This window comes from Temnothorax americanus, unplaced genomic scaffold, assembly GCF_048541705.1.
Source record: "Temnothorax americanus isolate GAGA-0224 unplaced genomic scaffold, ASM4854170v1 Scaffold23, whole genome shotgun sequence".
Taxonomy (NCBI): domain Eukaryota; kingdom Metazoa; phylum Arthropoda; class Insecta; order Hymenoptera; family Formicidae; genus Temnothorax; species Temnothorax americanus.
The window spans coordinates 2,562,442-2,582,500 of record NW_027509371.1 but is presented as its reverse complement, the minus strand read 5'-3'; the positions used below and the strand labels follow the sequence as shown (position 1 = coordinate 2,582,500).

The following is a 20,059-nucleotide window of genomic DNA, read 5'->3' as shown; positions in this document are numbered from 1 at the left end:
GAATCGATATCCTCGTCGCGAGTGACTTCCCGACTCGACTCGAGGGTTGGCCAGTACATAGTCAGGAGGCGAGTTTCCGTTTCACGTGTGATTTTTGTGTGGGAACGAGAGTAGCCGCGATACCCAGGGCTGACGACAGAGAGAGAGCGCGAGAGAAAGAAGCAAAATTTCGGAGCGCCACGACAGAGCGGTGCTCCGATCTGGAAACGCGCTTTTCCTCCGCGGGGACCCACCCCGTCGGAGCGAACGAGAGAGAAACGGGATATCGACAATCCTCTCCCGCTACGGATTCGTCGATGTTGCCGTACTGTTGCATACATGACACTCTTGAGAAACTATGGACGAAACTTTGTCGAGAACGACGACCAGCTTCGTCTGGTCCTCGGTGTGTCGACGTGAATTGTGGATTGTGCAACGAGTGATCAGTGATTACTAAGAGATTTGCTCTTCGAAGATCATTGGATTGTGAGGTGATTAGACAATCGACGAAAGCTGCATCTAAGGTCCTGCGAGGAGATTCTACCGACAATCTCTCGATTCGTTCTCGTGGAATTTTCACCGAGTTATAAAATTTTCGTATACTTTCCATCTATTAACAAAAATCGGAAAGTTCAGAGGACTGTTTGCGAAAGGGGTGCGAGCGAGAAACGTACCCCGTGGACGTGTTCACGGTGGGGAACCACACTGAGAGGGTTTCGCGAAACCTCTCGACGAGGGGGAAGTAGATGGCCGCTACCACGTACATGCCGGTTAGTAGCGCAGTGTCTACCGACCTGGATGGTGGTTCAGGTACAATCGGGATGAACATCGCCGTGGGTGGCTATTCCTCGGGCTCGCCCCGTAGCGCCGCCGACGCTGGCGAGATGAAGTACATGCCGGCGCCGCAGCATCATCACCACCATCATCATCACCATCAGGTGACGGGCTCGCCGTCACCGAACGGACTTTCCCATCCGGCGAGTCTCTCGTCGGCGAATCCCTGGGTGAGCCTACAGCCCGGTAGCGATCCATGGGCGGCCTCGATGGGCATGCACCATACTAGCCATCATCCCCATCATCACCCCCATCAAGCGAACTCGAGCCTCGATGTGAAACCGTTGACCGCGGCCGCGGCGACCGCGGCGGACCAGGGTATGCACCATCGGGGCCCGCACCAGTCCCCGGGTATGGCCTCACCGCACTCTTGGCACGCACCGGTCGTCCCGTCGGCGCACTACAATCCGAGCGGTGGCGCGGCCTCGCCCACCACCCTCCAACAGTATCACGCAGCGATGAACGGCATGCTGCATCAGCATCCGCATCAGCATCCACATCAGCTACACAACCATCAGACAGGTCTACCTCACCACTTGAGGGACGCGCACAATCACAGTCCACCGTCGGGGCATCCTCTGCACGCGGGTCATCCTCTCGACAGGGATCACAGCGCCGGTGAGGAGGACACGCCGACGTCGGACGACCTCGAGGCCTTCGCCAAGCAGTTTAAGCAACGGCGCATCAAGCTCGGCTTCACCCAGGCGGACGTCGGTCTCGCGCTCGGTACTCTCTATGGCAACGTCTTCTCGCAGACGACAATATGTAGGTTCGAGGCTCTACAGTTGAGCTTTAAAAATATGTGCAAGTTGAAGCCGCTGCTGCAGAAATGGCTCGAGGAGGCGGACTCGACGACCGGCTCGCCGACGAGCATCGACAAGATCGCCGCCCAGGGTAGAAAACGGAAGAAGAGGACGTCGATCGAGGTGTCGGTGAAGGGTGCGCTCGAGCAGCATTTCCACAAGCAGCCAAAACCGTCGGCGCAGGAGATCACCTCCCTCGCGGACTCGTTGCAACTCGAAAAGGAAGTGGTCAGGGTGTGGTTCTGCAATCGGCGGCAAAAGGAAAAGAGAATGACGCCGCCCAATACACTTGGCGACGGCATGATGGAGGGTATGCCGCCGGGTCACCAGAGCCAGGGCGGCCTCCATCAGGGTTATCATCCGCAGGATCACCTGCACGGCTCGCCCATGGGTCACAGTCACAGTCCACCAATGCTCAGCCCTCAGGCCCTCACGGCCCACTCGCTCGCGGCTCACTAGCGTTCGCCGGGGCCTCCCCCGTTGGGCCTCGCGGTAACCTCGCAGAACTCGGCGAACGTGTCGTCGACGGCAGAAACGACGACCCTGCCGCCATTCTATCATCACTACCTTCAGGCACGCACCGGCAGTTACACGACCTCGTAGCTGACCGACTCGCGGCGCCCTTTCTACCTATCAGACGGCGGCGCTCGTTACCGAGACGAGGGTACGGAATGGTGGCTCGTTCGACGAGATTCAACGGGGTTTAACGAGGCCGAGACCGGTCCACCGGGGAGGCTGAGGAGCTGACGCGCTCGGTCAGTGATTTTTTTGTCGAACTTGACCGCGCGCCTAGACCCGGAGAGAGGATGAAAGCCGCACGGGGACGGAACAGACAGAATAAGAAAAATACGGAGTAAGGAGAGGACGCGGTGCCGGGACTGTCGCTGCGGCCGTCGGCGAACATCGTGATTGTTCTTCGCCCGAAGTTCTTCAAGATATTTTCATCGACGAAGTATCATCCTCGTCGTCATCACCGTCATCGTCAACTCGCCGTTGTTCGCGCGGTTCCAGCTATTTTTACTTCATCGACGATGTCCCGGTGATAAGTGAAATGTCTTCATCGTGTTTTTCGCGACGCGACGCAAGAGGAGACCCAGTGGCGTTCTCTCGAAGGGTACCATTGACGGACACGTAGTGATGACGTTCCTCCTTCACGCGGCCAGGTCGGGGCCCGTTCGTTCGTTCGTGGAGTCCGAGCTGGATCGCGGACCTTGTTGGCTGTTCGCTGTTGTTGTTGTTGTTGTTTCATCGTCGCCGGTGAGCGGAAGTGGTTAACTCGACGGTCTCCGACGGGGACCGACCCAAGAAAGGACGGTTCGATGACAAGGTGCGTGGACGCGCAAGACTCGGGCTAGGGTGCGGTTAAAAGGGACGGAGGTTTTCTCTCTCTCGCCCGCGAACGAAACGGGAATATCGGACACGAGACACGGATCGCAAGGGTGTCTTTTCGCGCGCGTGATGCGATTCTCCCTTATCTTCCGCGAGGTCTGAAATTCGCGACGGACAAACGGGCGTCAAGAAAAAAAAAACATACGTAAGGAGCGAGTGCTGTGTTCGCACGGGATTTGCTCGGAGCAAACCCGGCGGATGATGTAACATAAGTAAATATGGACTGTAAATAATGTACTAGATAAAGCTAGTAAGTTAAGTGAGAGAGAGCATGAATCGTCATTGTCGTCGTCGTTGTCGTCGACAACGAGCACAAAAAACAGACGCGGGAGCTGGAATAAACGGAGGAAGGTGATATAAAGAGAGATGAGAGGAAGGAAAGAGACAAGGAGTATGCAGCGCAACAAAATAAAAAGAGGGACAGATTTATATATATATATATATACACACATATATATATGTATATAAAAGGACAGGATGCACGTCGAAGAGAGACCGCGTATTGGAAAAGCGCGTGCGAAATCCTAGCGAGACAGCAAGACAGAGTTCCCCCCTCACGCGAAAAACCCCTTCTGTATAAAGAGTAAGTATCCATAAATATATATGTGTATATACACAAGTCTATATAGATGAAGATATATTATTATATATAAATAGAAGAAGGATATATATATATATATATATATATATATGTATAGGAAGACACACGGAATGGCGTTATATCCGAAAGCTCTATGTCTATGTATAGATCGGAAGGTTTTAGCTATGTCTAATCATTATTGTATTATTATTATGTTTATTATTATATTGCTATTATTGTATATTATCATTATTATTATTATATTATTGTGACGTTCATTGTCTGGTCTTGAGAAAACGTTGTGATTGTGGCACAAAATCCGGCGTTAACGCGAATTTATTATTATCGCTATTATAATATTTGCCACTATTATTATTGTCACTTATTATTATTATTATTCTTTATTATTGCGATTATTATAATTTTAATTATTATTATTGTCATCTCGTCGATATTAATATCATCGATATCTGTACTGCCCGGGAGTCGAGCGCCGCGGAGCCGAGAATCTCGCGTCTTCCATCGCTGCTGGGCATAATATCGAAGAACTCTTCCTCTCTCGCTCTCTCGATCTGTCTCCTTTTGTCTCTCCGCTTCTCATCTCGTTCGTCTTCTCTCCTCTCTGGATTGTGACTCTTTTTTTTTCAAAGAGGCTTAGGCAGATGCGAAGCTGACGCGCACGGTTCGTACAGTACTATTTACTGAAAGTTTCTTACGTCACGAAGTATAGTATTAGACAATGATAAATTGTGTGATTTACGTGGAAGTTATTAATTATCCGATCAGTTTATGGTACAGTATAATTGTATTGTGAGGAATAATATGGGACGTACAATCTCGTATTTATCTTCTGTTATGTTATTAAATTCTACTGTCTTTAAATATCAGTGTGACGAAAAGCATAAAAAAATCGAATAGACTATTTATACGAATCGTGGAGGAAAAAAAACCCCATATTTCTCGCATAGAGATGGTTTATTTAGATTATTATGTATGTAGAATTTGAGATTATTATTACGTAGACCGGCTGCGCTTCTACCAAATTCTCTTTGGTTTGTTTGCCGATCGTCTCTATATACATGAATCGTCTCGCTAAGTTTCGGTTTCTGTTTCTCGCTGTGCGTAACTAATTTGCACTTGTCTGTGCGTGATATAAAATACCCAGAGATACTTGGTCGAAGGTGACGAAACTGTCATTCTTGCCGTCGGTAAAATTAAGTTTGTCTTATGACCTCTAAACTTTAAATGAAATGGAAAATAATGGGAATAGGCGCGCGAGAACTTTCTTTCACATCATGTTTTTTGTAATAATTTCGTGTGATATAATAACCCTTTATAGCATCGTATGTTATTATTATTATTATGATTATTATTATTATTGTTATTATTAAAAATTGTGTTCAATGTTTATTCTTTAGAGACAATCTCGAGACTTTTTTCTGTTTTTAATTTAATTTATACAAGAAGATTTATTTAATCGAGTTAATTCTCGACAATGTTTTATTCCATAAAAAATCAGTGTTATATCGACAGATTTTCTCATAAGAAATTAAACATGATTTTATACCCTCTATGAAATTTAAATTGTGCCCCTCGAGCAACAACTCGAAATTGAGATGAGATCGATCGATCGTATACATTCTGTTTTTACTCTCGCGCTTCGTCAAGATTTCACTTTCTGTTTTTTAAATGTTTTTTTAAAAGACATTTGTAGATAGTCATGTGTCTCGATGCTCCATTCAGCATCTCCGTGCTGACTCTCTACACGGTTTCTTTTGCGACACGCTCTCTCGCTTCGATAATCGCGTTGATCACGGTAATCGAGCGTTATCGATGTTCCCAGTACGCTCAATAATATTTTCTGTATAATTCTCACATTATAAATTATTAATTCTGAAGATCGCGCTCTAGATCTGCATAAGGAAACATCCGTCGCGCGACGTATTCTGCAAGAAGGAAATCCCCTTCTTTTTCTCCGACTGTCGCGGGTATCCTCGATCGAAGTCTCTCGGTCTCTCAGTGTCGCTTTGTTCCGCCGTTTTATATACATATATTTTTATCTATCGAGCCCTTTCGATCGACACGCCGCCTTTTTGCGGCTCGCTTCCTTGGCGTCGTAAAACGCGTAGGTGGTCGCGAACTCCATATAGCGCCGACGCACACCTTCGCCTTCTCTCTAGCGATTTATTTTCCACCTCAATCGTTGTGTGGTATACTTGGCTGATCGCGCCGGTGTATCGAATGCCCACGCGAAACGCGCGGCGTCATCTCCTCCTTTTCTTTTTCATCGCGGTAGGCTCGTTACGCGCTGTGTCGCGCGGATTTATTTGTCTGGCGTCATCGCGGCTACTGCAACCGTTGTCATTATTAGCGCGTCCGCAGGTGCTGTTTTCCGCGGTTGTTTGTACGGCATCCAATCAACTTCAACGTGTTAACGAGAGAAATCCGGGATAAGATTTTGATTTGCCGGTTTTGCGAGGATCTTGTCACACGACTTCGATTTTGTGCGTTCCTCGCAAAAGTTGACATTGATTCATCGATGAAGTCATTTCCCAGACATTATTTCGACGGTGCTCTTGTACATTTTTTCATGATCTTTTTATGATTCTATTATTGCGCAGCATTCTTTGGTATAGGCGAAATAATACAATATTAAGTTTAGAAAATTGTTAATTACAAGATTTATTTTACTATTCATATTCTTTGAGTATTATAGTTATAGTATTCCATGATTATAGAATGACAGTACAAGCGACGTATTATAAGAGTCAGGTCATCGAAAAAAGCACATACTCGAAGGTCGCGTTTCTTATTTGAATAAGGTGGTTCAACGAACCCGTTCGTCATCGTCTATTAATGCCCAAACTATTGTGTTGACATTACGCGTATTTACCGAAATGCCGACGGTAATTTATACACTTCCGCGGAGTCGTACTTGCGTCTGGCAGCCGGGGCCGCATAACGATGCATTAGGTGTGTATAAACTGCCCGGCGCATTAATAGCACCTATAGTATCTACTTGCCGGACTAAAAGAGTCGTTTAGGGGGCGCAAACGTGCGCCGGGGCCGCGGCTTGTAATTCACGGCCCAATTTGGGAAGAGAGAGATTTTTATGGGGACGCGATCGTTCCGTGGCGAGCGCGTCACGGGGCTTTAATAAGGAGGGCCCTACCGCACCGGGGGGACTTTACGGACGGACCGACGTTACGCCGCACGACCCGCTAATCATCGTAATTTTTGATCGTTATAATGCGCTTAACGCATCGCGGGCTATTCATTTCCGTGATACTTCGACGGTTTCGGTAATGGCACGGCATTGGACCCACCCCCCCTTCCCCAAAAACTTAGGCTCTGCTTAGGAGGTTTAGCCATTGCGTATCTACGACGTGACTACCAGACTTTGACCATTTATCAAATGAATCTAGTCCTCAGCGCCATTATTTATAGAAAACTTCTGTGTTTAACTACGATAACGATACAAGAATCATGAAACACTTTTATTTCATTTCATGAAAATTTATTTGTGAAATTGATAAAAGCTAATAATGATATCTAGTAACGAGAAATTTGGATAAAAACTTTCTCGGAGTTACTCTAATTCCACGAGTCACATTCTTATTCGTTTGTGCACTGATTAATCTGTATTCTCGCACGACCTTGAAAATTTACCTCGTTCATTACGATCGATCGTAGCATGCGTTTCCCTTTACGGATTAACATTTCCTAACAAATCAGTTAACGTGTAACCGCTCTTCGTATACTATCGTGCGAACGCTCTCTCTTTAAGGTCTTATCTATGACTATCATAATGGATCGGTAGAAGCATATTTGCTTACGAGACGAGCTTGGGAATTTTATGAGATCCGATATTAGGCCGTTCATCCTCCTGCGAAGATAGAGTTTTTCTCGCATTAGCGACGCTCGTTAGCCTACCCGTTCATTGGAATACAGACGTTTTTCTTTAACGTAATCACCGCGCCGTCGTCGAGGACGAATCAAATCCTTGTTAGGTCCATTTACCAATGCCGGCGTAATAGAAACGTATCTATTCTCCCGCAGATTCGCTCTAAGAAATTTCAAGCGTTATGTCGTCGTTAAGCTCGCGCTAATGTTTTTCGTCAGCCTCATTGAGTATTACAATATCTGTCCCTGAACAACCCTCTTTTCTACATGATTACTGTCGTAAACTGATAAATAATTGATTCGGAGGACCACCAGCTGTATAGAATACATTTAGAGAAATTATATAAATCTTGTTCAGCCTTGCTCGTCAACTGGGAATCGATTTCTTATTCTCCACTAATAAGATATGAATCACAATACAAATATCTGTTCTCTCGCGTGAATGACAGGATTCGAATAAATCTACCGCGTGGCGAGTTACAACAATTACACCTCATGAAAGTTTTAAGGAAATTTATTTAAGCATTATATCGTATGTAAATATTTCTGAATGTGATGTTAATAGATAATTTCTTCTTTATTAGAATGAAAAGTTCATCTTTTATGATTAGAAACGCATCGCTCTCTGCTCAAAATAGCAGCTCTGCTATATATTACATACTATATATGATATACTGATTACTGCAATTACGTGGGCTATTATCAGTCATACGTATAACTTTTGTGATTATTTGCTCAATTGGCTGCTGATGCTTATCGCCCCTTATACTCTTCTCACATTTCCTCGATTAAGCGCGATATATTCGATATGTCAAACACATCTTCGACTTCATTCGAGTTTATTCGCTTTTGAGAGGATCAAGCTTGCCTAAAAAGTATAGTTATTCGACGAGGAATTTCACTGGTTATATCACCGACAAAAATATAATTTCTATAAACAATGTTCTCATATAACGTATTATCGCTCAAGCTCGGTATTAATAAAGCAGACGCTAATGAAGTAGTGTCCATGAAAATATTAATATCCTTGCCAGTACCTGGTTTCTAACTTCGACGAGAAGTGTAATCTCGATAATTTTAATGAAATGTATAAATGACGTTGCGGAATTAATCAATTAAAAATTGCTGCAAATTGATCCGTACAGCGTAAAAAAGCGCGTTTTTATAAATGTTGTGGATGCGATTGACATGCGACGCTCATTATTAAAATGATTCAAAAGATTTCACTTGCGCTATTTGCATATACATATGTATATTTTTTTTATACGCTGTTCCGCATAATTCAATTGACGCTCTCGTGAATTATAAATTCCGCGCTGTGGAGATTGCACTGCACGTTGATTTTATGATGTGATCCTTTTTATTGTTGCATAAAAAGCTGTTAGCGATACGAATATTGTTAGAGGGATCTTTTTCCGAGAGGCGCATCGGCTGCAAACTTTTCGCATTAGTTAATTACTCGCGTATTATAACAGTTAATTGCGTCACGTTACAAATCGTGTAGAATACGCGTTAACGGAGACGTTAACGAAGAATTGTATGTGATATGCGCGATATTTAAAGTCAATCGCCATTTTATCTTTTGTTATTGCATGCTAGTTTCTGTTATTATTATTTTTCCTTTTTAATGAAGATAAAGAAAAAAAACGACACACACACATACTTTAATGAAAGAGGGCGAGAGGGCGAGGAAGAGAGAAAGAAGCGAGTAGGTGCGTATAATGTGCGTAAAGAAGATTTGTTGAGCCAACGGAATCATCTGCCGTTGTTTAAATTTATTGAGAGATACAAGAAAATACAATCTCTTCCCGTAAAATTTAGCAACATCTTACAACGTTTTCTTTTGTTTTGTTTGTACAATTTGATTGAGAGGGTGGAGAGGGTGGGAGGCAAATGCGTGGCTGGCAAAGTGATTTTGTTGTATCGACAAACGACTTTATCCATCGGCATCGGTGCGCGATTGCGAATCCGTTGCGAGAGAGCGACGGACGCTTATAATTTAACTCTCACGCAAAATGAATGGGCGTCCCCGGGATCGAAATTAACGGTGATTGATCGCGCTGGGTGATTTTATTGGCTGAACAAATCGGACCGTTCGTTTTTTCCGGGCGCCGAGACGAGAGCGAGGGAGACATGCGAAACGATGAATGAGACGCTGCGCCAAAAAATTCGACATTATTATTTTTTTTTGTAAATGCAAAAGAAAAAATAGCACGGAAGAAAGGAGCGCAAAGCGAGCGAGAAGGAAAAAAAGGTATACGTGTGCGACCGTGTACGGCGTGCGATTGGTGGAAAATCGATGTTAATTGTTGCGAATTGTGGCATCGTGCGTGCGATTGCTGGCGAACGTGTTCGGACACGTGGAGGTCGAGGAGCGCGGTTGTTCGTTAAGGAAATTAAGGAAATCCTTTTCCGGGCGAATCGGCGCGCGCAAACGCGAAATTGGACAATTGCTAATTGTGGATTATGTCCCGAGGTACGTTTCTTTTTTCCTTCCTCTTTGTGGAATTGACAATAATCGTGATTTCGCGAAACAACTGCACTCTTCGATTCGCGTTCTCTATCTCCCGTGGAAAGTGAAATCGGTATAATTTCGATAAATTCAATTTTATATATACATGTATATTGTAAATGCAATGATATACATACATGCATGTATATGTGTATGTGTATACAGTGTATTTAAAATAGCTGATAAAAATATATTTGAAATACTATTTCGTTTGTATTATTTTCTATTAAATTTTCATTTTAAATTTGAAAGATCTTTCTCCGAATATTTTGTACTTATATTTCCCATTTTTATTGTATTTTTTTTTATAAAATCAGTTTTATATCTGGGACAATTGCAACGAGAATTCATGAAAATTATACTGATTTCGATCCATAATTTCGCATTTTCGTGAAATGTCAGCGCGTGTGGATGTTGCGAATTATGAGCGATATGCAAACGAGAGAGAGGCGACAGAAAGACATGTAAAGGTACATCTATATAGAGATACACACGAATTCGTTAAACGATACGCATCTGTAAACGATTCTTTTTTCCCCCGCTCCTCTTTTCCCATGCTGTATATTATTAATATAATTAAATCTTAATTATTATATTAACGTAAAAATAAACATCTGGCGAGTGATGGTGAACACGATTTTGTTAGAATGGCGGAAGCTAAATTACTATTGAATTTCGATTAATAAATGACATGAAAGTAATGTGCAACATATACCTGGCGTTTTGCTTTATTTGGCGGATCATCACCTATATGGCCGAGAAATTCTCACCTCTCTCTACCTCGTCGATATTTTATGTACGTCAGTTTCGTGAGAATAGAATCGTCCTACGGTTCCCCCTTGTAAATTATTTCTTGTTGTATACCATAATGTTGATTGTTCAAATAAAAGCGAAAGTGCGATATTCCTATTTGGGGTTTTAATCATTACAATCTGCATAATTCATGTTCGATAGGTAAATATTCCATGCACGAGATAAGGTCAGTAGACTTTGAAGCGACTATTAGAAAGCAGTAGCAATAGTACTAGCAATAGTATAGCTGTAGCAATTTCATAAAAACGAATAGGTATTTACACGGGACACGTGATTGACCAAAATCAGTTGTTCATTCGTTTCGTAATAGTTGGGTTTTTACAGGACTTTTTTTTTACTTCACAATGGATAAATCTTAAACTGCTCGAGGTCTTTAAAGTCTTTTCTTTTTTTTTTCGTCGGATCACCGTGGGCGAACACTTTTACTCTCGCGTCTTATTTCCATCCGTGATGTATCCATGAATAATTATGGTAAAAGTTCATTCGCGCGACTTAATCGTGGCGTGGTGGTATTGAAGTCTTTCATTGCATTAATTAAGAGCTTAATGAACAACGTGAGCGACGTGAGGAAACGGCGAAAAATGTGTATTCGCACGCATAATCGATCGAACCTGAATAACTCTTCATCTCTCTGAAGACCTTTTCCTCGCGATTGTCTCTTGTTTCCATGAACGAAGTCCGGGGCTCTGTTTGTCGAGCGACGGCGAGAGAGAGAGAGAGAGAGAGAGAGAAAGAGAGAGATACCTCGCCCGATCGCTCGATTATTCCCTTCGTACATCGCATCGCGTGTAATTATCGCACGATATGACGAAATTGCCGTGACGGCCAAGTGACAAGCGGGATAATCGCACTTTGCAGAGAAAAAAAAACGCTTGAGATTAGTGTTGCGCTATTGAAATCCATTAAACGTTTATGATATTCTCTGGGATGGGCACATGTCCTAGCATCACTAACAAAGAATATTGTTCAACTCGCGCTAAAGCAATTGATCAAACAATCTCTCGTATGCGAGTCGGGATATTAATTGTGTATTACATATTTACGTTCTAAAATTAATTAATAGTAAATTATGTAATTAGAACTGTATGCATGCGACACGCATATATTTAAAAGTCTCATTAGTCGATATACACGGTCGAGCTTTTAATATCTAACTATTTCAAGTAGTTGATAACTTTCAATGATTTTTCGTTTTATTAATGCCTTAGTATATATATCCGCGTTTTATATATTTATTTAACGTGTGCGTGTGCTTTTATGCTCCGCAAATTGTTTTATCATTTCGAAGCAGTCCATTACGCAAAGAAGGTTGGAAAACATTGCTCTAACGTTCGTGAGATTCCAGCGAGAGCTTGGTGTGTTTGCTCATCATCGAACGCGCATCGGGCTGACTTCGAAGGTGTTTCTCGCTACGCCTACGGTTACGCATCGAAGGCTCGTGTCGTTGTTGCTTATCGCGAAATCGAATATCGTGGCATGTTTTACCTTGAAGAAGCAATCGCCTCCTCCCAGGGATTTTATTGCTCGAATCGTGATGCAATCCGAAACAAAAAAGACTCTAACATTGGCGCTTCATTGAATAATAATAATTAAGTAACACGTACTCTCTTTTTTTTGTTCGTCAAGCTTTTTGATTTAGATTCGTATATATAGTTATATTTAATTACTGTTTGCCGTCAATAGAATCCCGTGGCCAGTCTCGTTGCTCGTAATTAAGCCATTTGGAATATCTGATTGAGAGATCTCGGAATATCGTCATGTTTATTATTATTTATTCCAATCTCTGTATCCTCTGTTATTCCGTAATCGTCACGTAAATAGCTCGATCGATTGATAAACTGGAATCAACGTTTTGCAATCGAGTAAAAAACTGTGCAAAGAAAAATGGTAACTTTAGACGAAAGAAAAAATTAACGCAGAAGGATTTATAATATAATTAAAGATGAAGCATGTGAAAAAAATGTGATTAATGTTTTCTTCGTAATTAACGACTTGACTTTAGCGCGGAAAGTATCGATCTATCTAATGTTTTTATTTCAAGCGCATTATTTCAAAATATTTTGCACGTATTTTTACGCTGCAATTTCGTCGATCGACGTTTAATTATGCATTCTCGATCGTGTTTTTCTCCTGTCTGATACTCGCTGCGAGGGAAATTACGCGAGTCCGATGAAACTAATCGCTACTATACTCGGAAGGCAAATAGTAAATTATTATCGCAGCCGAAATCGTCCTCGATTTAGCGTAACAAGATTCTGCTATCGCAATCAGTATGTCGACGTTTATTTCGTCGTGTCACACAGGTGGTCTCAACGCTGATGCTTTTCGCTGAAATTATTGGTTGGCGCGACACGCTAAATCCGGAACGGAAAATATTTAGATCGGCGCACGTCGAACGAATTCGACGGTTTGTCTGCGCTATTTCTACGTGATTATTCTACGCGATCGTGAATTAATTGGAGGTATATCACATTTGGTCCAATTTTTCCACGTTGATTAGGATGACGGGGGAGAGAGCCTTTTTATGCGGCAATAACGTCGCGCTGTTACACGAAAATATCACGCGAAGTATATACCTCTACACGATATTTCAGGATATATTGCTATCGATTTATCAAAAACAACCGCCGTATACAATTTATTAAAACATGCGAATTCAATTCGATGAATACCAGATTATAGAAATACGAATTGTACAAACAAGTGATTTTGCTTGTAGAGTGCAGAATGCATCCAAGTTGATCAAACCTTATAAGAAGTTAATTCTAATAGAAATATTGAGAGAGTAATATACCATGGATACCTGTAATAAAAATCTTGAGATTTCTGGACCAATCTGTGGAGTCAATTATTTCCTAACGAACAACTGATACAAATTTTCTGGTTTCGTTAGAGGGAGAAAAAGAGCCTCTTATTATTCCTCTGAAACAGCAGGTCTGATATATCTTCCTGTTTTACAACTTCAATTTCTCTTTAATTACTAGTTTACCACCGCAAAATTAACAGGTGCAAGAGGGCTTGACAAAGATGTTAATATATCGACGGGATAAGCGTGCGTAACGTTTCTTCTAACGCGATGTCCAATTGTGTAACGGATTTAAAGCTCTTTAACCACTTCTCTCGCGTCACGCCAAACGAATATGACTGACCATTATACTCCGAATGCGAGCGTTTGTCTCGTAAATCTCGTCCGAGTAAGCTATACTCGGAGACGCCTTTTTTTTACAATCCGCCGAATCTATTCGGGGGTATAATACTCCTCTCCTGGACGTTTTTCGTGACGGGGAAAAAAGTTGCACAGGGCACCGCTCCTGTACGTCCCTGCTGCATCTCGCACGCGGTTGCGCGCGCGCGCGCGAGTGTGAGGGTATTTTTACATGCATTGTTCGCGGTTTATGTCGCGCTTATTTTTACGGCCGTTAAAGGCGAAAGAGTATGATCGCGCGGCCGCGAAACAACCCGTCGATTTCATTGCCTGCGTTCGCTTCCTGCTACGGCTTCCCCATGCGCAAACTAACCATCTGATGCATTATTCAATGCTTCATCTTTTGTCTGAAAAATCACAGATAATTCCATTCAGAGTGATAATCAAGTTTTATCAGAAAGTAATAAAGAGGAGTCATAGATTTATCTTAAAGGTGTAGGTAAGCGATGCAAACTAAAATTTCACTCTCCTCAATTTTAACAAATTCCTCATTTGGCTTTAGTTTAGTGAGGAGGGAAAGGGTTGCGGAGCGTCCTGTAAATTCTTGGCGCATAAATTTTTGTAGGTCGCGGATAAACGCGCTTATAATTTCCGGAATTAATTCCGAAATAACGTCGCGGAAACCCCGGCGACAATAATACACGTGGGGAAAACGGCGTAAAAATCTCCGGAACATTAATATGCAAATTTCACGCGCGACGATTACGCTGGTGGCGAAGATCGCGGCTTCCTGACGATGACGGCGTGGCGATCTCCGCCAATCGAGGCGAATGGGCGTCACGGTGAAGGTATCGCGTTACAATCTACTCACTTCGGAAGCGCGCAAACATGCTCCGGGTATAATCTCTGCTGAGAGAGTAAAAGACAGGCGGGGATAATGCCGATAATCATAATCGCGGTCGTCGATAGCCGCGGTGGGCCCGGTGATTCGCCGCCATCGCTCGGTTCGATGCCTGTCGGTGATATATCGGGCATGTCGAACCACCATCGCATCGACCTTGAGCGCATTTTCTTTGATGAATTTACGGTCGATTTTTTTTTTGCTCAGCGAAGATGTCGAATTAACGTTTCCTGGATGACAAATCACTGAGAACAAGAGAATTAAATTTTGAGAAGATAGGTATTATGTTTTATCCTTGAAAAAATATCTAATAGACTTTAAACAGCGTTATAATGAGAAGAATAATAGAAGCTGGTGCAAACAAAATATTGACTGGTGTAAACAAAAAATCTGTGTCCATTAGGGAAGAATCTGTTTCAGATTTAAAAGACGTGTTATTAAAGATCGCTAGGGCGATGCGAGCGATCCTAATTTCGCATGCCGGTGCACGCCGGTCGTGCAGTCCGTAACAGAGGTGACGATCAGGTGGCTGACACGTGGCTTCCGGTTCCTATAGTGGCTTCCTATAGTGCTAAGAGAAAGAACGGTGTTGCCCGATGCGCGATGTTTAAGTGCCCGACGCTGCCATCCAGGGGTATCCATGCGAGGCAGATTATTATGTTAATGTGCGAATTTCGACTTTAATTATGTGTGGAAGTGTGCATCTGATTAAGAGGCATCACGCAGGTAGTCGGGAGGGCGCAGAAAGGCGAGATTCGCCCGCGAAACGTATAAGCACTTCAGCTCAGCGCGTCATTGCTCCTCGACGAAGAATAAGCGAAGCGCGATGCATTCTATGATTACGCTGTTAATTAAACGCATAGATCCTAAATAGGTTTCCAAACGGGAGTTTGTACATCAAAATACGCTAGAATTATTGTTAATGAATTACGTGTTACAAATTGTTCAGTGTAAGAAATTCTTACGTTCTATTTAAAAGACACTTCTCTGTCTTTTCTCTTTCAAAATTAAATCAGGAAATGTTGATCATGCAATATCGCAAGATATAATGACAATGGTGACGTCGCGCTCATTTTGACTTGTTCTGACTGATCATAATATATAGATACATACTGCAATCTTGACAAATCAATATTAAATTACGATAATCCATTAGTTGTTTTGTTATTATTAATATCAATCGTTTAATTATATCATGCAACACAACGTACTGATTTACTAAAATTATATAACCGCATCGAACGATAATATATATCTCCGCGTGAAACGTTTAAATTTCGCCTTAAATGACGTTCGTAAAAACACGACACTTTTTAAACATCGTTATTATAAAACCATCTCTTTCGTTCTACCGATTTCACCGCCCCTACTTGCCCTTCCTCCCCGGGACTGGGATCACAAACGTACTAATTTGACGCTACACCTGTCACATCCTCGTTAGCTCCCCCGCCATTGACAGTGACATCGGTCACTTCGGAAGTCGTCCTCCCCCTTTCCGTCGTCTCGTCACGATCCACCGATCGGTGTGCTCTCCGACCGGTCAACGGTAACAACGGCTTCTACGATGAGAGCAGACAAGGGAAAGAGACAGGGAGGTAGAGAGGAAAAAAAGCAACGCGTGAAACCAGGTGCCAGCCAGGAAATCGTCGGATGGTTTCACCTCGGCGATGCGTGACACGCGCGAACAATGAGCGGCGCGTATCGAAAGGGGGTGAAACTGACCGACAAGCGAGAGAAAGAAGGGGGGGGGAGAAAGCGACGGACAGAGCCGCTTGATGAGGGAAGGAGCGAGGCAAGGGAAAAAATCCGAGTCCTCCGTGGAGAAAGAGAGGGAAAGTCGGGAGAAGAGAAAGGGAAACGCAAATGAGAGAAACAGACAAACGAGGAGAAAGACGGGAGACGACGGGAAAAACGATGGACGGAAGGGGGCGAAAGCGCAACGAAGGGGGTAGATGCGAGGAGGGGATGATAACGGAGTGGGATGGTTGATAAGAGAGGGACGCGTTTCTTAGAGGAGGGAGGAAAGGGGGAAGAGCGAAGGGATGGAAGTGGAGGGAGAAAGCGGCGCAGGCGCTAATCAACCCCTATGAACCCCTCCGATTCACCGGCGGACATGCGCTCTGGAGGCTCGTGTTCGCATTTCCTCCCTGTGTGTTCTCCTTCATCCCTCTCCTTCGATGGTTTCGTTCACACCTACTGAAATTATTGTTATAGGCGTAGCACGACGTCTGCATGGGCTCACGCGTGCACATTGCAATTTGCGCTCTGCGACGCTTCGTCCTCGGGATCCGTGCCGCTTTCTTCGACGATACCGATCGACCCGACGAACGTTTTGGCCTTCCTAGTTTCTAAAATTATAATGTCGCGGCTTTTTCAATATCTTTCATTTGAATCTCTGATCCAATCTCTTTCCAGGATTTCGTTTACGTTTTCTACGTCTTCCTCGATGCGTTGCAATAATGTTTCCTTTGTTTTGCTCTCGCGTAGATATCTTTTAAAAATTGGATATCTATCGTACAAACACGTAATCCAAACATATAGCGCAAAGAAACCTTCTTAAATAAATCTTGATAAAGGAGAATAAAGTGATTGTTAGGAGGGAAGGATAACTTGGTGCGTCAATCTCAGTACGATCCCTATTTGAATACTGAAATATCAGGAGACGTGAAAGGGTGGTTTAATGGAATTGGCATATGGGCGGATTCCGGTTCTCGTTATCACGGCGCCAATCCCGATCGCCTTCCTGACATTCCACGGATCGCGCATCAGCGAGGCGTGAACGCCGCGCCGCACCGCGATCGGCCGGCATTGCATTGATTTAATAGCCGATTGATAAAAGTGGCCGCTCGTACAAGAGACCGGTAGCCGCGTACGGAGTCGTTACTACACGTTGCCCGACCTTATCTGGAATACCATAATTATACTTAGCGACACCTCTCTCGCTCTACTGCATCTTCATCTTGAATCGCCGCCGTTGCGCTTTGTTCGTCGGCATTCCACGCGCGTACTCGCAAGGTACGAGTAGACCTCGACATTTTGCTGCCACTGGTACAGGTTGTTCCAAAGAGAACGACTACAATACTTTAAAAAGCGACGTAACTGATATTGTCGAGAACAAGAAGCTCCCCGTTATCTATTTTTCGACATATATGTGACACGCTCGTATATTTCTTTAATTTAATTATATTTTATTACATCCTCTCTAAATTATTCGAAAATTTTTTCTTCTTACAGTGAGTCCGTTACGCACACTCTGCGTAACGACAAGAAACGAATGAAAGATAACGTGTACGCGCGACCAGGTAACGCCGGCTTTAATTATAGAATACGCGCGCACGTAGAACCCCTCGCTCGCCTGTCGAGCACGTCGCTCGAACCCACAAATTGTCGTTACTTCTGTTAATTAGTTATTGACGAACATTTCGCCACTCCTTTAATGGTTCTCTCTCTCTCTCTCTCTCTCTCTCTCTCTCTCTCTCTCTCTCTCTCTCTCTCTCTCTCTCTCTCTTTTTCGCTCTCGGAACACGGAGCATAACAAACGCATAGACGCAATCGTTCTTGCTCGCGTACATATAAACGTTTTAGACGATGTGACGAGGAAATGGAAGTGCGATCGTTGCGAAAATAATGCGCGTTCAAACCGCAAAGCGCTATCCAAGTATTAGCTGAATAAGTCTTTTCCCCGAGTGCGGTCACACGCAAACTTACTCACTCTTCCTTATTCATTCCTCATTCACAAATAACTTAAGCAATCGAGGAAACATTTTTAACGTGCGATTATTTTTTTTATACTCATCGTAAAGGGTGAAGTAATTAAAAATAGAATTCTTGCTTATATCTGACCGATATATCATCGCATTTATTGAAGCAACTTAACTCCATGGTAGCTCTTTCAATCTCACATTTAGTCATAGGTTAGAATTAATGGTACATTTATTTTGTAAAGCTTGATTTTGACGAATCGATCACTCGTTTTACTTGTTTTCTCGGGAGACGTTTCGCGCGACATTTCCGTGGCATTCAGCACACAATCTTAAAATCTCCGCTCATCGAATAAGTCGCAGGAAGAGGTGTCTTTATCTACCCTTATGGTTCGCGAGATTTTCCTATGCCGCTGCAGCAGAGCGGCAGCAGCCTCCTTTTCTCAAGGTAGTCGCCTCGTTGACATTCCACGAGTGTATTAGCGAGGCGTGAACAGATCCTGACACCAGCGCATTGATTTAATAGCCGATGCCCACACTAGGATCTTCGTAGCGCATCGCCGTCTTCTTTATATATACGAACGGACGTAGGTACGTACCTACGTGCATACGCGGCACGCGTGTGCGGAGGAAACAATTGAACGCCATCCTTCCCTCTCTCCGTTTTTCTCTCTAGACCTCTTTCTCTCCCTTTGACCGATGTTCCATCGAGCTCTCTCGCTCTCTTTCTCTCTTTTTCTCTCTTTTTGCCTCTCTTTTTCTCTCTCTCTCTCTCTCTCTCTCTCTCTCTCTCTCCTTGTAGTTCCCTCTCTCGCGCTCTGAAGCTTAATAAGCATCGCTACCTACATTCCATTTCCGGTGACGCTGACGTCACTCAACAATCCGGCTACGGAGAGCGAGCGTGAGCCGCGTACGCGAGACTTCATCCATCGTTTACGTATCTCCGCACCAAATTTTTCATCGCGGCTTTCCGCTTGAAAATCGCGCAGCCTCGCGGTTAAATCGACGAAACACGATTGATTCGGATTTAACGAATCGAGCGGTAGTGAAAACTTTCTTTTTCCAGGCGTTTATACATATTTTACCTCAAAATGCTGAGATGATTAATTGGCCTCGTAAGAAAACTCGCGCACACGGGCGCAAATAGGCGTGAATCTCAGAATCACATAACGTACAATTGTTTCACTATTTTTAAATTCTTTGCACATTTTCTCGTTGATCAGTTTCACGAATCCAACATCGGCGTGATCGAAAACACGTCGACGCGAAACGACATCACCATCTAACGATCGTTCTCGGTCCCGCACTCGAGACTCTTGGGACGCGCGAACTCGTCAATGTTAAGTACCGGATCCACTTTGCGGGAGATTCCTCGGGATCGTCCTTATGCCAACCTTGTTCACTTCTTGGCCATTCTTTTTTTTTCGTCGATTTTCTGTTTCTTTTTTTCTCGCGAGATCGGGTAGTGGTCGCGGCAAAACGGACCGAGCGATAGAGAG

At 43.7% G+C, this 20,059-nt stretch overlaps 1 protein-coding gene across 1 annotated transcript in view; it reads left to right on the top strand.

The window, feature by feature from the left end:
* Window positions 1-20,059, top strand: part of Vvl (ventral veins lacking) — a 45,165-nt gene that overhangs the window by 597 nt on the left and 24,509 nt on the right. Inside the window, exon 1 of the mRNA XM_077407616.1 lies at window positions 1-3,588. This exon is cut by the window's left edge and continues 597 nt beyond it. Within this exon, the coding sequence (XP_077263742.1) occupies window positions 726-2,075 (1,350 nt within the window). The 5' untranslated portion in view covers window positions 1-725 and the 3' untranslated portion in view covers window positions 2,076-3,588. The remainder of the gene's footprint in view (window positions 3,589-20,059) is intronic.